General features: G+C 34.5%; 1 protein-coding gene, 1 long non-coding RNA gene and 1 pseudogene across 16 annotated transcripts in view; 1 reads left to right on the top strand and 2 right to left on the bottom strand.

Moving 5' to 3' along the window:
- LOC102742234 (uncharacterized) overlaps window positions 1-19229 on the top strand; it is a 676629-nt gene that overhangs the window by 410843 nt on the left and 246557 nt on the right. The window contains exons 8-9 of one of the 15 annotated variants that reach the window (XR_014147839.1): window positions 1332-1402; window positions 3473-3588. The exons of the other annotated variants lie outside the window; for them this stretch is intronic. This is a non-coding gene — a long non-coding RNA (uncharacterized LOC102742234). Of the gene's footprint in view, window positions 1-1331; window positions 1403-3472; window positions 3589-19229 lie in introns of those variants that run through there. 15 annotated transcript variants of the gene reach the window in all.
- LOC102740135 (G1/S-specific cyclin-D2 pseudogene) lies at window positions 4182-5566 on the bottom strand (annotated as a pseudogene).
- Window positions 9636-10779, bottom strand: LOC102747111 (heterogeneous nuclear ribonucleoprotein A1). Its single transcript, XM_006745220.3, is given in 3 exon segments — window positions 9636-10256; window positions 10259-10381; window positions 10384-10779. Coding segments are annotated over 3 exon segments (954 nt in total). The 5' UTR covers window positions 10742-10779; the 3' UTR covers window positions 9636-9783.

Here is a 19229-nt window from a genome sequence, read left to right as displayed (position 1 = left end):
TGTTCATTTATCCTTGGGAATGCCAGGCTTCAGAAAGGGAAGTGGGCAGCATATATAATGATTACCACCTTTCTCATTGTTTTGGTATTTTCCATTTTTATCAATTTTATCATTAGAGTTAGGAGTATGATTTATTAATCTAAGACCAGCTAACATAATTTGTGGGCTTAGTGCAAAATAAAAAAAAATGTGAGGCCTTTTTTTTTTTTTCCAAAATTCAAGAGAATGTCAATATGACAACAGCTCCACTTAGACTTAAATATTATTGCATCTTTTTTAAAGATTTTATTTGTTTATTTGAGAGAGAGAGAGAGGGAGAGGGAGAAAGCATGAGCAGGAGGAGCAGCAGAGGGAAAGGGAGAAGCAGGGGAGCCCTATGCAGGGCTCGATCCCAGGACCCTGGGATCATGACTTGAGCCAAAGGCAGATGCTTAATCGACTGAGCCACTCAGGTGCGCCTCCACTTACACTTAAATATGTATGATAAATTGACATAAATTTTGTAATGCCTAGCAGGCAACCTTTTATTGTGAACTGTTGGACTGATGTGTGCTCTTTTCTAAGTATCAGTGCTTACAACTAACTGCAGAAGCAAGTCAGGATAACAGTTCTTCTCAGCAATGTGCCAGATTAGAATTGTCAATTCTGTGCATCCTTAGATATTAGAACATTAAAAGAATGTATTCCTATGTCTATTCTCCATCAATGACACAGTTAGTAGAAATACCACCTAACCGTTGAGTTCTCTAGTCTTTACACTAGAGTATTGGAAAAGTTTGTCTATATTTTTTCTGTCTTTTTTTTCTTGGTAGACGAGACGTGTGAAGAGTTTATTCCCATTGATTATCTTGAAAACCCTTGTACCCTATAACAATGTATGTATTTCCTCTGTAGAGTTATTCTCTCTCTTTCTCTCTCTCTTTAAAGGCCCATTTTGGTGTTGTACCCTTTTGAAGAGATCAAGTCACTGACCCAGACTAACTGTAACAAATCCCTTCATATGATAAATATTAGAATGCGAAGTAATAGTAATTGTGAAAGAGGTTTATTTTTAGTTTTGTTTTTGATTTTTTCCTGCTTAGAAACCTTCCATGACTCTGACATCTACAGGATGAAGACCAAACTCCTTTGGGTGACTTATGAGGCCCTCCATGGCCTGGTGACTGCCAGTTCCTCCACGTTGTTCTCTGGCCACCCATCTATTCTAACCTTAAACTCTGCACATGTTAAGCTCTCTCATGATTCTTCAACATGATAGGCTGTTTCCCTGGACTATGATGCCCTTAACACCTACTCTAGATTATCTTGGTAAAGTCTTCTTTCTCCTTTAGGTCCCAACTTACAATATCACCTTCCCTATGAGGCCTGTCCCAATACTCACAGGGACGGAAGCCCTCCCCAGGTCAGTACCTTGTATACTGCTCCTTTGTCTCAGTGATCATATGGTGTCATATTTAGCTCTTGAGGGTTGTGTCTGTATCTTCACTATACTGAGCGTTTTGTGAACAGGGATCGTGTCACTTTTCATTTGTTTACCTTTCACAGTTAACAGTGTCTTGCCTGTAGTAGGCATTAAATATGAACTTGTTGAGTAAAATGAATTGAGTGAAATTTTTAAAAACTAATTGAATGGAATAAATAGATGTAACTTAAAAAATAGTATCTTTGACTCAAAAGCTGCCCTAATAAAGAAATCTTGAATCATTACTAGAGCCATTACTATAAACTCAAAAGGAACAAGAAAAATAATTTTAGAATAAACAATACGTAAAATCTGAATTTAAAACAGGTAAGGTAATATTACCCATTTCACTTTGCAAAAAGTACACACAGAACTGTGATAAATTATATTTACCTAATATTTCAGTTTTCAAAGGATACTTACATACTCTATTTCATTTGTCTTTTTTTTAAGATTCCATATATAAAAGAGATTATATAGCATTTGTTTTCCTCTGTCTGACTTATTTCACTTAGTATAGTGCCCTCAAGGTCCATCCATGTTGTCACAAATGGCAAGATTTCGTTCTGTTTTTTTAGTCTGAATACTATTTTAGGCAGAATAATAATTATCACAGTTTCTTTATTCATTCATCCATTGATGGACACTTCGGTTGTTTCCGTATCTTGGCTATTGTGAATAATGCTGCAGTGAGCATGGGGGTGCAGATATGTTTTTGAATTTATGTTTTCATTTTCTTTGCATAAATACTCAGAAGTGGAATTGCTGAATCATATGGTAGATCTATTTTTAGTTTTTTGAGGCCTGTCCATACTATTTTCCATAATGGCTATACAGATTTACATTCCTACCAAGAGTGTACAAGGGTTCTCTTTTCTCCATATCCTTACCAGCTCTTGTCTTTCTGATAATAGCCATTATCAAATCCGTGGTTTTGATTTGCATTTCCCTGATGATTAATGATGTTGAGTATTTTTCATGTACCTGTTGGCTATCTGTATGTTTTTTTAGGAAAAATGTCTATTCATTTTTCAATTGTATAAATTGAGGGGTTTTGTTTGTTTGTTTTCTGGGTTTTGTTTTTGTTTTTTGCTGTTGAGTTGTATGAATTCTTTACATATTTTGGATATTAGCCCCTTCTTAGATATATGATTTGCAAATATTTTCTGCCTTTTCATTTTGTTGATGGTTTCCTTTGCTGTGTGGAAGTTTTTCATCTGATATAGTCCCACTTGTTTATTTTTGCATTTGTTGCTTTTGGTACCAGATTAAAAATTATCACCAAGACTTTTGTCAGGGAGCTTACTGCCTATGTTTTCTCTAGGGGTTTTATGGTTTCAGGTCTTAAGTTTCCTTAATCCATTTTCAGTTAATTTTTGTGTTTGGTGTAAGGTAGTAATTTAGTTTCATTCGTTTGTGTGTGTCTATCAGGTTTTCCCAACACTATTTATTAGAGACTGTCATTCCCCTGTTGTATTTTCTTGTCTATTTTGTTTTAAATTAATTGACCAAATATCCATGAGTTTATGTCTGGGCTCTATTCTGTTCCATTGATCTGTGTGTCTGTTTTTATGTCAATATCATAACTTTTAATTACTGTAGCTTTATAATATAGTTAGAAATCAGGGAGCATAATGCCTTTAGCTTTGTTCTTCTCTTGCAAGATTGCTTTGGCTTTTTTGGATCTTTGGTGGTTCCATATAAATTTTAGGATTATTTGTTCTGTATCTATGAAAAACTCCATTGGAATTTTGATAGGTATTGCATTGAATATGTAAATTGTTTTGGGTAGCATGGGCATTTTAACAAAATTCTGATTTTTCTAATCCATGAGCGTGGACTTTCATTTCATTTGTGTCATCTTTAATTCCTTTTAGTAATGTCTTATAGTTTTCAATATATAGGTCTTTCACTTCCTTGGTTAAATTTATTCTTAGGTATTTTATTCTTTTTGATGAAATTGTAGAGATAGTTTCCTTTTTTATTAACTTTACATCATCTTCATTCCAGATCATGCTAAATACTCCTCTTTAGTTACCATCCACTCCTCAACTGAACAAAATTTGGAGACTGCTAAGGTACTCTCAAGCTTTCTTTTATATAGTTTCTCATTCAGGAATGACTTCCATTAATGTAGCTTTAATTATTATTCTATGAATGTAAATAAAAAGATTTACTTTGTACTTTTTAATTCAAATATGAATGCCATTCTGTCAGTTGAAACTCACTATTTTCAATATTAAACCTATTATCTTTGTACATGAAGTTGTTCTTTATCTGCATTGTCTGATTGTGTTATTCACAAAGTTCTTAAAAATGTATGTTGATTTATATGGAGACAGTTAGAGTCACACACAATTAACGTTAACTTATTTTCACTGAAAGATGAAAAATATTTAATATGGGAATGATCTAATACAAAACGTTTCTTTTTTTTATCATTTTTTTTAATGTTTTATTTATTTATTCATGAGAGTCAGAGAGAGAGAGAGAGAGAGGCAGAGGCAGAGGGAGAAGCAGGCTCCCCGCCTAGCAGGGAGCCCGATGGGGGACTCGATCCCACAACCCTGGGATCATGACCTGAGCTGAAGGCAGACGCTTAACCATCTGAGCCACCCAGGCGCCCTAATACAAAACGTTTCTATTTATTAATTTTTCTGTGTATTTTATTTATTTTTTTCTGTAAGCATTTTACTATTACTTTTAATATAATCAAACAATAACTGTTCACATATACAAGGGATTCCCTTCTGTTGTACTTCAAATAGGCACCAAATGCTTTTAGTTATTCCGTTTTTATAGGACCTTTTTCTCTCACTTCTAAAAGATCTTTCAGTATGATCTAGATGGGGGCAGAATTTTTGTTGTTGTTGTTTTTTAAAGTTTCATCCTAAAACAAAGAACAAAACACAACCAGAGAGAAGAAGAGAGCAGATGTGAGCACGTCTCTCCCATTTGGCCCGACTGCGTCCTCACAAGTCAACATCCCGCCCGTCCGTAGGGGCGCTGGCCTGGCCCAGTTCATCCTCCGACTTGGACCCATCCCCCTGGTTCTGACGGAACTGCTGCAGGCTGTTGAGCAGCACCATCTCAATTTGCTCCTGGCAGGCTTTGAGGCAGTCCACATCCGTGTTGGTGATCTTGGCCAGCAGGTCGACCAGGGCATTGCCAGAGAGGGAGCTCACGTCCTCATCCTGCTGGAGCCCACAGATGGCTGCTCCCACACTTCCAGCTGCAATTATCTATGGCGGGTACATGGCGAACTTAAAATCAGTGGCACACAGAGCAATGAAGGTCTGTGCGTGCTTGCGGGTCAGAGACAACTTCTCACTCGGCTGAGGCAGCTTACGAAGGATGTGCTGGATGAAGTCGTGAGGAGTGACGGCCGCCAGGTCCCACTTCAATTTCCCCAGCACCACCAGCTCCCACTTGAGCAGCTCCTGAGGCTTGATGGAGTTGTCAGGATAAATACACAACTTCCCCGCCGTCAGAGGGATGGTCTCTTTGAGCTTGAAGGCCAGGAACATGCAGACAGCACCCAGGAGCTGCAGATTGCTCTTAGGAGTTGGGACCCCAGCCAAGAAGCGGTCCAGGTAATTCATGGCCAAAGGGAAGACCTCCTCTTCACACTTCTGTTCCTCGCAGACCTCCAGCATCCAGGTGGCCACCATCCTGCGCATGTAGGGCTGGATGTTCTTCTGCACGCATTTGAAGTAGGAGCTGGGGAAGGTAGCACTCCTCGATGGTGAGAAAGTTCTGCAAAACGCGGTCATTGTAGAGCAGGTTGGCCTCTGGCGTGGCCCTAAGGACCAGGTCCACCTCGCAGCACAGCAGCTGCATGGCCAGCCGGGTGCCCGCTCGCTTCCCTGCTTTCTCCGGACTGGAAAAGTTGGGGGGTTTTGGAGGGGGGAGGGGAGAGGGTTCCCCTTACCTCCTTCCTTTGGCTAAATAGGGGGTTTTTGAGAGAAAAGTTATGGGGCAGAAAGAGAGAGAGAGGCTGGGGGAGAAGAGAGGAAAGGGATGGGCAGTGGGAGAGGAGACCCTTAGGGGCTGCTAACTCTGCCTGCCCTCCCCTTCAAACTTGTCTCGCTCTCCCCTGCTCGCTCTTCTCTCTTTCTTTCTGTGTATTTTAATTCTAATGTATTTATACTAGAAGGATAATTTGATACTACATCAATTTGATTTGAACTGAATTTGGTTGCCTTTATCTTTTGAAGTTTGTGTTTACCTTTCGGTAGCTTTTAAATAGAAATTATATGTATATGAATTGACATATAAATATTTTTTTGGACCAGGTTATAAAAACAACTTTTCTGAATTTGCATCAGAGTCTCACTGAGTGAAGTAAAGGGGCATTGCTTAGAACAATGTTAAATTTAGTTTTTGAATAGCACTAAAAAATGTGTGTTTATAATTGATCAAAGTTACATTTTCCTCTTTTTAAAAATATGTGTGAATCTTAAAATTGCTTTATTCATATTTTGAGACATCTACTACTCAAACTTCTAGGTTTAGCTTTTTTAGAAAGTGAGATATATGCTTGGAAAATGTTTTAAAGCTACTTATTTATAAAGACAACTATACTTTCCTTTTTATTAAAAAAAGAAAATACTTTAAATAAATTGTAACATAATATCCTATAGTTCATTCCATCTTATCACCTTAGAATTTCCATGTCATTATTTTATTTGTGCATATTTAATAGAAAAAGAATTAAGAGATTGAGGATGTTACTTATATTTCAGACTTCTAAGAAAAAAATAAAAATGTACATACATACTAACATGGGATAAATTTTATTACTTTTATTCATAATGTTTATTGCATTGGAAAATAATTCAGATGCTTATAAGAAATTTAAATATAATAGCATTGACTAATTGTTTTTTGTTTTTTCAACAATTTATAATATTTAAATATAAATCATTTCAAAATAAAATAGTAACATTTCAATTAAATACCTTACTATACTATGGAAGGAAGATTTTATTATAATTCTAGATCATCTGTTTGATATCTACTACTTTGTACTCATGTGATATCAAACATATTAATTATATTTCTTGAAACTGGAAAATTCTAAATACTTATTTAGAATATTTAGTGAAATATATTCATTCTTTCTATAAATAGATATTCAACAACTATAATGTACTATGTTAAATATGTGTTATTTTAAATGCTTGGTTTGCAGAAGTGGATCACTTTTAAAATAAAATGTATTTATTTTGTTTGGCAGAAACCGAAATCCCACCTCAATCAACATATTCTTTTTTTTTAGGTTTTTATTTAAATTCCAGTTAGTTAACTTACAGTGTACTATTAGTTTCAGGTGTACAATATAGTCTCACATTTAAGATAATATGTTTTCTAAATAAAGTACAATATATGCATTGCTGATTGTATCATTTATTAGGTAATGTAATTAATTTTTCTAGAGGCTTGGAAAGGATTTCATGAACTGAATTTTATTTTTTTATTTTTTCATGAGCTGAATTTTAAACTCTTGGGGGAAATGGAGGTGTTTTCTTTATGTACTGGGATAGCTGTACATGTGAGAGCACAGGTTTTTAGACGGGGGGAAATATTTGCAAAGAAATAAAAATACAAAACTATATGTTATGCTTGACAAAATATGAAGTGTTGTTTAATATAAAGTGTTTCATTCACAGTTCAGAAATAAAAAAAAAAGCTGTATTTATTTTCTTTGGCAGAAACCGAAATCCTACCTCAATCAACATATTCTTTTTTTTTAAGTTTTTATATAAATTCCAGTTAGTTAACTTACAGTGTAATATTAGTTTCAGGTGTACAATATAGTGATTCAACACTTCCATACATCACCCAGTGCTCATCACAGCAAGTGTGCTCCTTAATCCCCATCACCTATTTCCCCTACCCCTCCACCCACCTCCCCTCTGATAACCATCAGTTTTTTTCCTGTAAAGAGTCTCAACATATTCTTCTATAATTTTATTCACCCCACTAAATATTCAGAATATATTAATATAGTGATTTTAATATATGTTTGACTGTGGTACTGGCCCAAACCTCCCTGGAAATTATATAATAAGAGGATTGATTATATTGTGTTATTGCATGGTATTACATTATATTACATTTCCAGAATCTGAACATTGTTGAATTTTAAAATATATTTGGGCCCAAGGGTCTTGAAATTGTAATTACAAATCTCTGATATATCATACTAATATAATAGTAAACATGTATCAAGAAAAACTGTATGTAAACAGTAACTGTGACTATGCAATATAAATAGAATGGAGTAGAAATGTAATAATCTTGCTGAAATTTTAACAGTAGTGTTTATTTTGTTAACATGGTCAAAATTTGGAAGAAAAAAACATCAGGTTTTACAGTACTGTGACAATGTGAAAATGAGTGGAAATTTGAGAAAATCGTAAGTGTTTTAATTTGTAAACAGAGCACTCATTGGGTTGGGTAAACAAAACCTACAGCCATGCCTGCTTGGCAGTCAGTGCCTTTGCTCTGCGTTCAGACAGCAAAGACTCTCTCTGAAAATGCAGGAAAGCTGGACAGAGTAGATACCTCTAAAAAGCTGAAAAGGAAGTTATTTCATCTCCTCCCTCACCGTGACGTTATTGAGTGGTGTGACACTGGAGATTTTATAATAAGTGACGGAGGGAGCAAGCATTTGAAGTAGCCAGCATCTCATGGGGCCCCAGGAGAGAGAATGTGGGCCAAACCTGGGATCAGAGTTAGACTAGAAAAATCATTTAACAGCATGAAAAAGGCAAGGATGGAAAGACCCATAATCTACTAAAATACACCCAAAAGTTCAAACTTTTCATGCCGTGGAGCAACTGAGGCTTGTTAGCTTCATAAACCACTTACGGATTTAATTGTGTTCATTCACTGACTTAATTTTTATAGTTAAGGAACAAGCTACATGGCCTGTAGTTCATATATTCAGAAGTATCCCAGATACATGGATGGAGTCATGTCTGTGTAGGGAGAGGTGGGAAAGATGGATATGGCAATCTAGAATTATTCCATGAAAATAATTAGATGTAGAAATGTGTTAAGAATACACTTACAGAAGGTAACTCAATGGAGGATTATGTTAATTTTAACTTTGAGCCAATAAGGCAAAAATAAAAAGCCTGATATTTATGCCTAGGATAACACATTTTAAAAATCACTTTTTCATTTTTGTCCATGGGCATAAAAATCTGAGGGGATTAAATTAGAATGTTTTTCTGTTTTAAAGGAAACCTGGTTTCTACCTACCTATTTGCCACTGCTCTTCAGAGATGTATCCTTAAATAAAAGACATTTGCAAAGCACAAAACAGAATGTTTTAGGTGATCCTAGATAAGATAATTTTTAAAAGTATATATGGGAATGTAAAAAAAAAAGGAACAGTACATGGAGTTTATTTGCTAATATTTTTATTTTAATATTTTTAGGGTAGGATTTTGATAGGTATTAAATTCTTTCTACAGGGAAAAATAAGCTAGTTCTGCAATCTATTGCAACACTGCGTACTTGTCTTCCATTTATTTTGTGGCTATTACATTTTTAGGTAAAAGATCTTTGGGCGCCTGGGTGGCTCAGTTGGTAAGCGACTGCCTTCGGCTCAGGTCATGATCCTGGAGTCCCGGGATTGAGTCCCACATCGGGCTCCCTGCTTAGCAGGAAGTCTGCTTCTCCCTCTGACCCTCCCCCCTCTTATGCTCTCTCTCTCTCAAATAAATAAATAAAATCTTTAAAAAAAATAAAAAAATAAATAAAATATCTTTAACAGGAAAGAACACTATATAAACCCTCCATGACAAAAAAGGGTGGGGGGAAACCCATCATAGGCCAATACAGCCACAGAGGGAAGATTAAATGCAATGGCCACATGAAGAAAATCTCTCTCCTTTCACATCTGATATCCACAATTAGACATGTGAGTCTGGAAATTAATTCCAAAATATGTTGTTGTTGTTTTTTTTTAAAGACACATTTATTCAGCGTCATGATCAAGACTATTACATTTAACAATCAACAGCATGGGTGCAAAAAAAAAAAATCTACATTAAAACCCTTTGTTGGAACGCTTTACACTTTCCACAGAGCAGAAATTAAAATAACGTGTTACACAATTAATCACAAATACAGTCCTCGAGATTTTTGCCCATACACATGAGTATTGTCTAAAACATGTCTTCTATGTAGCAGCTAGGCCCTGCCACCACTGTGCTTGGCTGAGTTCACAAATCTGTTGTAACCTGTAGCTTCCCCGTCCCTCCTCTGTGTCTCCTCTCCTGCTGAGCCTTGTCTCCTGGCAGTAATTAAAACCTCCTGTCACTGCCGTAGCTACTGCTGCTGCAGGAACCACCATAGCCACCTTGGTTTCGTGGTTTGGCAAAGTATTGGCCTCCACCACCATAGGGGCCAGAGCTTCTGCCTCCAAAATTTCCTCCTTTCATGGGTCCAAAATTTGAGGATTGATTGTTGTAATTGCCAAAATCATTAGAGCTTCCGCCACCTCCAAAGTTGCTTCCATCATTACCAAATCCGTTATGGCCATCCCCACGGCCACCATATCCACCACCACCACGACTGCCACCAAAGCCACCTTGACCACTGAAGTTCCCTCCACGACCAAAGTTGTCATTCCCACCAAAACCACCTCCACGACCACCACCAAAGTTTCCAGAACCACTTTGACCTCTTTGGCTGGATGAAGCACTAGCCATCTCTTGCTTAGATTGGGCTTTCCTTACTTCACAGTTGTGACCATTCACAGTATGGTATTTTTGAAGACAATCTTGTCTACAGAGTCATGGTCATCAAATGTTACAGAAGCAAAACCTCTCTTTTTGCCACTGCCTCAGTCAGTCATCTCAATCACTTCCATTTTCCCATACTGTTCAAAATAATCTCTAGATGATGTCCTTCAGTGTCTTCTTTAATGCCACCAACAAAAATCTTTTTCACAGTTAAGTGGGCACCAGGTCTTTGAGAGTCTTCTCTTGAGACAGCCCTCTTTGGTTCCACAACTCTTCCATCCACCTTGTGTGGCCTTGCATTCATGGCTGCATCCACCTCCTCCACAGTGGCATATGTAACAAACCCAAAGCCTCTGGGGTGCTTGGTGTTCGGATCTCTCATTACCACACAGTCCTTAAGCGTTCCCCATTGCTCAAAATGGCTCCTCAGACTCTCATCGGTTGTTTCAAAGCCCAAACCTCTGATGAAGAGCTTCCACAGCTGTTCAGGCTCTTTGGGAGACTCTGATTTAGACATGATGGCAGTGGGAGGGGAGACTTGAACGATGCTTACTCGGCGGCATCCGCGGGCAGAAAGCCCAGAATATGTTTTTGATAAATACATATGTTATCCCATTTATAGAAGAAGATGAGAAAAGTTGCCCTTACTCCTCCCACCCACTAAATAAAATGACTGTTAATTTTTTATTAGGAAATTATTTCATTTTTTCTAATACAACAGTAAAATCTAAGCTATTTTGGTGAGAATATTTTTTAAGCTGGATTGAATTATGTTCTTTTGTTTTTAGCAGTCTGTGGGTATGAATAAAAATTTAGGGAAATGTTTAAAAAAGGTAAGACGAATATTTGTAGAGTCAGTGAACACTCAAAATCATTGTTTAGATATAATATCAATGGGATAGATCCTATCACATTACAATGGATTTTTTGTACACAAATATGATTCTATTTATTTTCAAAGTAGGGTGCATTTATTATGAGGGCACCCTATTACAATTTTTTATGTTGTGAAAATAAATTATTTATGTAGATGTAATTTATGAATTAAGTTTTATTAGATTATTTTTAAGGCTTTGGGTTGTTTAAAATTTCAGTGTAATTCTTAGAATTGCTTCTGACTTAATATTTTCAACTTATTCTCTTATTTATAAATAAGATATATACATAAACATATATAATTGAATACATTGTTGCTATTTTTATTTGAACAATTATCTGTTATTTCAGTTAATAAAAAAATTAATGTTTTTATTTTACCTTCTCTTAAATTCTCTTCACTGATGCTCTTTCTTTTTGTAGATCTAAGTTTCTCCTATATAATTTTCCTTCTTTCCTTCTTTCTAAGGGACTTCTAAATTTCTTGCAGCAAATCTGCTGCCAACAAATGCCTCAGTTTTTGTTTGACTGAGAAAGTATTTCTCCTTCACTTTTGGTGGATAATTTTGCAGGGTACAGAATCTAGGTTGGTGGGGTTTTTCTCAACACTTTAAATATTTCATTCTGCTTGCTTCTTCCTTGAATGGTTGAGATGTTAGTTGTAATAGTTATCTTTGTTCCTCTATGTGTTAAGATTTTTATCCCATCTCAGGATTTTTTTTTTTTTGCCTTTTATTTTCTGCAATTAGTAAATGATATTCCAACATATAGTTGTTCGTTTTAGCATTTATCCTGTTTGATTTTCTCTTGGATTTCTGGATCTGTGCTTTTGTGTCCAACGTTAATTTGGGCAAATTCTTAGTCATGATTATTTCAAATATTTCTTCTTTTTCTCTCTTTCTTCTTCTGGTATTCCTATTATATGTATGTTGTCCCACAGTCCTTAAATATTCTGGTGAATTTGTTTTTTTTTTTTTGTCTTTGTTTTCTTTGCCTTTCAGCTTTTTGAGGATTCTATTGGTATGTCCTGTAGCTAGGAGATTCTTTCCTTATCCATGTCCAATCTACTATTAAGCCCATCAAAAGTATTCTTCATTTCCATTTGAGTGTTTTTTTATCTAAAACATTTTGGGAGGTGTCTTAGGATTTCCATCCCTCTGTTTATAGTGCCCATTTGTTCTTACATGCTGTCTCCTTTATCCACTACAGTCCATTAATCAGTCCTCCTTAGGATATTAATCATAGTTGTTTTAAATTCCTAGTTTGATAATTTCTTTTATTTTTTTAAGAGAGAGAGAGCACAAGCAGGGGAGCAGCAGAGGCAGAGGGAGAAGGAGACTCCCTGCTGGGCAGGGAGCCCAACATGGGGCTTGATCCCAGGACCCTAGGATCATGACCCGAGCTGAAGGCAGACGCCTAACTGACTGAGCTGCCCAGGTGCCCCCCTAGTTTGATAATTTCAATACTTTTGCCATATCTGGTTCTGATGCTTGCTTTGTATTCTCAAATGGTGAATTTTGCCTTTTGTTATACCTTGTGACTAAATTTCTTGCAGCAAATCTGCTGCCAACAAATGCCTCAGTTTTTGTTTGACTGAGAAAGTATTTCTACTTCACTTTTGGTGGGTAATTTTGCAGGGTACAGAATCTAGGTTGGTGGGGTTTTTCTCAACACTTTTGATGATTTCAAGTAAAGTTGTGAACTTGCTGTTTTCCTGGCTTTTTGTTTTTGTAAGATTGTGATACTCTTTCTAGCTCTTTGTATCTCTAAGTGAAATCCAATCATGCTTTTAAAATTTTTATCTGGCTTTTAAGACATACTTCTGGTGAGTGGGTTACTCTTAAGTTGCTCCTTGATAGCCTGAACAGGAATCGTGTAATTTTTTTCCCTCACTGATTTGCTGTACATTCTTTCAACATTCACACTAATTTGTTTCTTCAGTTTTCAAATGATTTCATCAATTATAAAACATTTCTTCACCTTTGTCTCATTTGCAGGTTTATTCTGTGATTCCTAATAAAAGATTTGGGGCAACTTGAAGGTATTTGCCTCTTCATGTATATTATTTCTGACTCTGTTTCTCTGTCTCTCTGTCTCTGTGTCTCTTTCTCTTTCTATCTTTATCTATCTATCTATCATCTATCTATCTATCATCTATCTACATATACATATCTTATTTTGTTTTGCAAATGAGCTCTAGCTGCTGCTCCCAATGCTGGTTTTATTATTCATGTAACAAATAGGTCAATATGTGAATATTGTAATATTGCTTTAGTTATGAATCCAACTTCAATAATTCTTAAGCTTTCACTCTGTGGGTCAGATTAGCATGCTTTCTAGAAGATAGTTTCATGGAAAGCACAAAACTGAGTGTGTACCTTATTTGAATTTATCAGTGCTGTTGACTGAATGTCTGTGTCACCCAAATTCTTATATGCAATTCTAATCTCCACTGTAATGGTGTTTGGAGATGGGGCCTTTGGGAGATAATTGGGTCATGAGGGTGGAGTCTTTATAGCAGGATTAATGCCCTTATAAGAAGAGACAGGAAAGAGCTTCTTCCCCTTCTCTCTCTTTTTCCATCTGTCTCTGTCTCTCTCTCTTTCTCATGTGGGGATACAACAGGAAGATGATCCTTTGAAAACCTTGAAAAGTGCCCTCACCAGACCCTGGATCTGCTGGCATCTTGATCTTGGATTTCCCAGTCTCCAAAACTGTGAGAAACAAAATTCTATTATTTAAGTCACACAGCTTATATTATTTTTGTTATAGCAGCCCAAACTAAGACAATTGGTATTGCATTTTGGATTGTAATTTGCTCTATCAACTTTGGGCTGGCAGTAATCATGGTGTTGAAAAGTGAACAGGAAAAAAATATTATGAGGCCATTTTGGAGGATAATTTAGTAAGAAGACTGTTCTCCTTGGCTTTGGGTTATCTTATACACTTCATTTACAACTTGTGAATTTAGAGATTGCTGAACTCATTCCTTAATCCAGCATTTATGCTTGTATTTCCATAGTCTCCAGATGCATAGATTTCTTACTTCCAATAAGGAAGTGTAAGAATGAAACAAGAACAATATTCAGAAAGTGTTTCTGCTTCTAAAAAGTTGGAGTGGATAAAGTTAGTATTATTATATTTCACATTCTTATGAAATATTCTAGTGTCTGAGTAAATTTCTCAAATTCTAGGCAATTTGGGTCAATGTTCTCTAGCAGTTTCTGAGACTTTTCTGCTTATATCAACATTTTTAATTTCCTAAATTCACCAGCAGGCTCTGCACATTAGAGTCAAGAAAAATCTTTTTCTTCCCTTCATTTTTACATGTTGATAGATTTTAATTTAACCTGTCTGCGAGGTTGTCATACTTTCTGTAAGATCTCCTTTGATTCTTCATGCCAGTTTGTCAGCTGGTGATTCTAAACTGCTACACTGGGCTTGCAATCTTTAAAACATTACTTGAGTTTGAGTTCTATTTTAACTTTCCATCGTCATTCTTCATGAAAGCTTTAAATGAAATATTGACACTTCTATATTCATTTAAAATATTATATGCACCCTCTGCAATTCTTCACATTTTTGCATGAAATAATTTCAAACATAGGGATATATAATTTTACAGATAATTCTTATCAGTTTGAGCTTTCCCTGACAAGCTATTAGTCTTTGAAATATTTTACCCAATGCTATGATGTCAGAGAAGAAGTGGGATTCATCGCTTCCAAATTCATTTGGGCAGAAATAGAATGTCGTTATAGGCATTTATCTTTTTTCACACACAAAATTTTGGTAAATGAAGTGCATCTGGGTCTTCTGTTAGGTCATCACAATTAGCACCTAAACAATATAAATGTGATGTATCATTTATCAGGCTTCATAATGAATTCATGTCTTTGTTTTATCTTTATGGTAGTTGTGCCTGTCCAAAATTTTACCAACTTCAGTACTTAAAATTTATGAAAATCTGAGAGTACTGTTGAGGACTTAAGTACTGTTGAGGAGTGAATACTGAGATATCTTTGATAGTAAGCTTAAATATGCAAATCATCATTCTTTTTTTTTTGATAATACAGTCACCATTTAAATGAGAAAAATGTATTAATTATTTTATAAGAAGAAAGTTACATCTTTATAGTAATATTTCAATTTTCTTACATCTAGAGGGCTAGCAGCTGGTAGAGCACTTTATGTACAGAAGGGGCTTACATAACTATTTTTGAAGTAAAAGCTTGAATAACTTATTGAATTTGGTTCATAGTATTTGAAAGATTACTTAAGTAAATATCCACGTTTCAGTTCCAGCTTTGATTTTTTGACTTAGTCATTTGGGACCTCAGTTTCCTCATTAGTAAGATTAGAGTGTTGGATTCATTGGTTTTCAAGGTAGCTCTTATAACAAAATTTCGTTTATTTTAGATGCTCCCAGAAATATTTCTTATAATCCTGTTTTCTACTTTTTTTCTTGAATTAGTAACATCATGTTTATATTTTTTTCCTTATTGCATTGTGAATTAAAAATAGAAGCTTGGAAAATACCACTCAGTGCCAAGTTAATATACAATTGAGTACAATTCTAAATTGGTTATTGGTTCTCAGCTTGTTTTCTTATTTTGAGTGATTTTTCAAATAAGCACTTAGGATACATGCTTTTATTTATTTATTTTACAACTCAGAATTTCATAATATCAATGAATAAAGTGCTCTGGCTAGATAATGAGGAATATATAAGTAGTTTAAACAAGGATTGAAGTAGAAACTCTTAACAAATTGGGCATATTTAGGAATCTATAACATATAGCTTTATACACTTTGATAAAAATTCAAAACAAAATTCTAGAAGTTAATTTTAAAAAGATCACCCTATTTGGGGGGCAGTGCTGGATAGTAATTAAATGATAATATGGTACTGTTCTAATTCATTCATACTTATCATGAAATAAATGCAGTGTTACATTGAAAGATATAAATAATTTATTGTAAATTATGATCATAATTTTTTCTATAATATTAATAGGATAAAAACTTATTTTAGGATTTCTCACATATATCATTAAAGTAGATGGTATATTTAGGATTTAATACATGGAACATATGCTTTATGCAATTTAGAGTTATTTCATGTTTCAGTTAGCTAATAAGCTTAGTGATATATATCATCTTTAAAGAAGTTATGGCAAATCTGATCATTTCATTTTAATAACTAATTAAACTTAATATGAAAGATTTGGCTTAACTGCAAATATTCTTTAATTTTGTGAAAGATCACATAAAAGTATTAAATTATTTTGTCATTTGCTTTGGGTTAAAAGTTATGAAATGAAATAGACATTTTTTCCAATCTAACAAACAAGTTTAGTAATTTAGAGCAATTTCATTTGCCTTTTAGAGTCCAAAATATAAGGAAATTAATAAAGAAGTACTATTGACCTCATGCAATTTTTTTTTAAACCTGATACAAGTTGTACATAGTTCTGTATTAGGATAAAATACTTACATACTATATTCCAACATTATTTATAGACTGATAATATCCCCCTTGGTATGTATATACATATTTAAATCGGAGGTTTAGAATATAGCTAATATGAACTAAAGAAACAATCTTTTTATTTTTTGTTTATTTATTTTTTAAAGATTTTATTTATTTATTTATTAGAGAGAAGAAGAGAAAACATGAACAGAGGAGGGACAGAGGGAAAGAAGAGGGAGAGAATCTCCAGCAGACTCCATGCTGAGCATGGAGCCTGACACAGGGCTTGATCCCATACCTTGAGACTATGACCTAAGCCAAAATTAAGAGTCGGACACCTAACCAACTGAGCCACCAAGGTGCCCCTAAAGAAACTATCTTTTAAAAGAAAAGGTGTCCTCAATTTTAATTTAAAACAAAGTTCTTTGCATTAATGGTTACTTGGGTTTAGAAAATTAAAATGACTGAGAATAAATATGTAAAATGAACACCTTAAGATCTCTCACTAGAAAGTAAATACTAAAAATAGAATATAGATCCACTTCTAATAACAATATATATTTTTACAATTTTTTTCAATCCAAAGTAATATTTTACTCTTAATGTCTAGGTTCCATTAGACATAAAGAAATATTCAAAGCCATTATATTCACTTGAAATGTTTAAAATTTATTCCTAGGAATAAAGTTGCTTCAGAAAATTTGTGTTCTGATTTGGAACTTCATCAGAACCCCTTTACTGTAATTACTAGACATTAAAACGGCAAAACCTAAAGTCCTAACTCCTCATTAGAGTCTTCTTGTGTGATTACTTGTATAACTTAAAATAAAAAAATAATAAATTTCATCATTTCCTTCTTTGATATGAAATTCTTTCATATCTACTTACTTAGCTACAGTTCATCAACATGTATTCAGATGTATATTAAAACAGAGCCCACCATGGAAATAACTAAGTATCTGTTTTATTTTATTTCTGAGTAGATCTGCTGCAGGTTCCTATTATTTTGATTTTCAATGTCTTTAGACACCTAAATACTTTACCCTCTCTTGCTCTCATGAACCTGCACATCATGTCTTTGAGATATTGCAGTACAAATCTGTACCAGCAAAGATAAAAGGCAGCATTCTAAAAGAGTCAGAGAAGGAAATTTACTTATGAAAATTTTCAATGAATGTGTTTCTTTAAGTGACTATATTGTAGTCATTTCTTACAATTCTAGCAATATTATTTTTTCAAGTTTTTTTTTTTTTTTCAAATTCCAGCTAGTGAACATGCAGTATAAGTTTCAGGTATAGAATTTAGTGATTCATCATTTACATACACCACCCAGTGTTCATCACAATTGACCTCCTTCGTCCCCATCACCCATGTAACCCATCCCCCAGCCCACTTCCCCTCCAGCAGCCCTCAGTTTGTTCTCTATAGTTATTAATCTGTTTTCTGGTTTGCCTCTCTCTCTCCTTTTTTTTTTCTTTCCCCTATATTCATCTATTTTGTTTCTTAAATTGCACATATGAGTGAAATCAGATGGTATTTGTCTTTCTCTAACAGTACTATTATCATATGTATACCATCCACCTCTGTTGAAAAAGAGAATACCTGGCAATTGCTTTGTTTATCAGGAAATATTCAGAACAAATAAATTTTTCTACTTCTGCTTATAGTTTGAATCTCTGGTGAACAGCTTGCCCATTTCTAGAGTGAGCATGTGGGAGTAGTATCATTCCATCAGTGGAATAATTCTGACATTTGGTTGATAAGATTTGCCTTAAAATGTATTTCCAGAAATTCTGTTTAGTTGATATATAGCTCTTCCCAACCTTTATAAATTTCAAACTCACTTGGTTTTCTCATACATAAAACTTACTGAAATGTTTGCCAAAAAAAGCAAATCTAAATAGGGGAAAAAGTGGATAAAGAACACTGTAACTGATCCATTTCTTGTAGAGCTGAGATGAAGCAAAGAATCAAAGACAAGATAATAAATCCTTATTTTATTTATCTACATTTATTTCACAGCAAATGTCTTATGCAAATATACAAAATTTAAAATATTTTAGAATTTAAGTTGTTTATAATGAATTGCTATGTATTAAATTTTGTACAGGTTGTCAATTTAAAATGTAAAATAAGTTTTAGGTTTTAAAAAAGTAATAAATTATTTTCTAGTATTGACTGCAGTTATTAACACATGTGAGTTATAATATCAAAACAGAGTAGTTTTTTGTTTTGAAATAGTGTGAAAGTGAAGGGATGGAAAAAATATTCTATACGAGTGATAACCAAAAGAGATCAGAGGTTGCTATACTTATATCAGATAAATTTAGGTCAAAATGACATGAGACAAAGAAAGTTATTATATAATGATAAAAGAGTCTATTCATCAGGAAGATCTATAACTATAGCTATGCATCCAGTATCAGAGCACATGAATATATAAAGTAAACATAGATATGGAGGGGAGAAGTAGGCAGCAATACAATAATAGTAAGAGACTATTAACTGACTTGACCAATACTATAGGCTAAATGGACTTTAAAGACAATATACAGAACATTGCTCCCAATAAGGGCAGAATAGACATTCTTCTCAAGCACACATGGAGCATTCTCCAAGATAGATCATATGTTATGTCACAAACCATTCTTAACAA

Source organism: Leptonychotes weddellii, chromosome 8 (assembly GCF_054177405.1).
Source record: "Leptonychotes weddellii isolate Sample4059 chromosome 8, ASM5417740v2, whole genome shotgun sequence".
NCBI classification, from domain to species: domain Eukaryota; kingdom Metazoa; phylum Chordata; class Mammalia; order Carnivora; family Phocidae; genus Leptonychotes; species Leptonychotes weddellii.
Note: the sequence above shows the minus strand (reverse complement) of the source record. Positions and strands in the feature narration are given on the sequence as shown.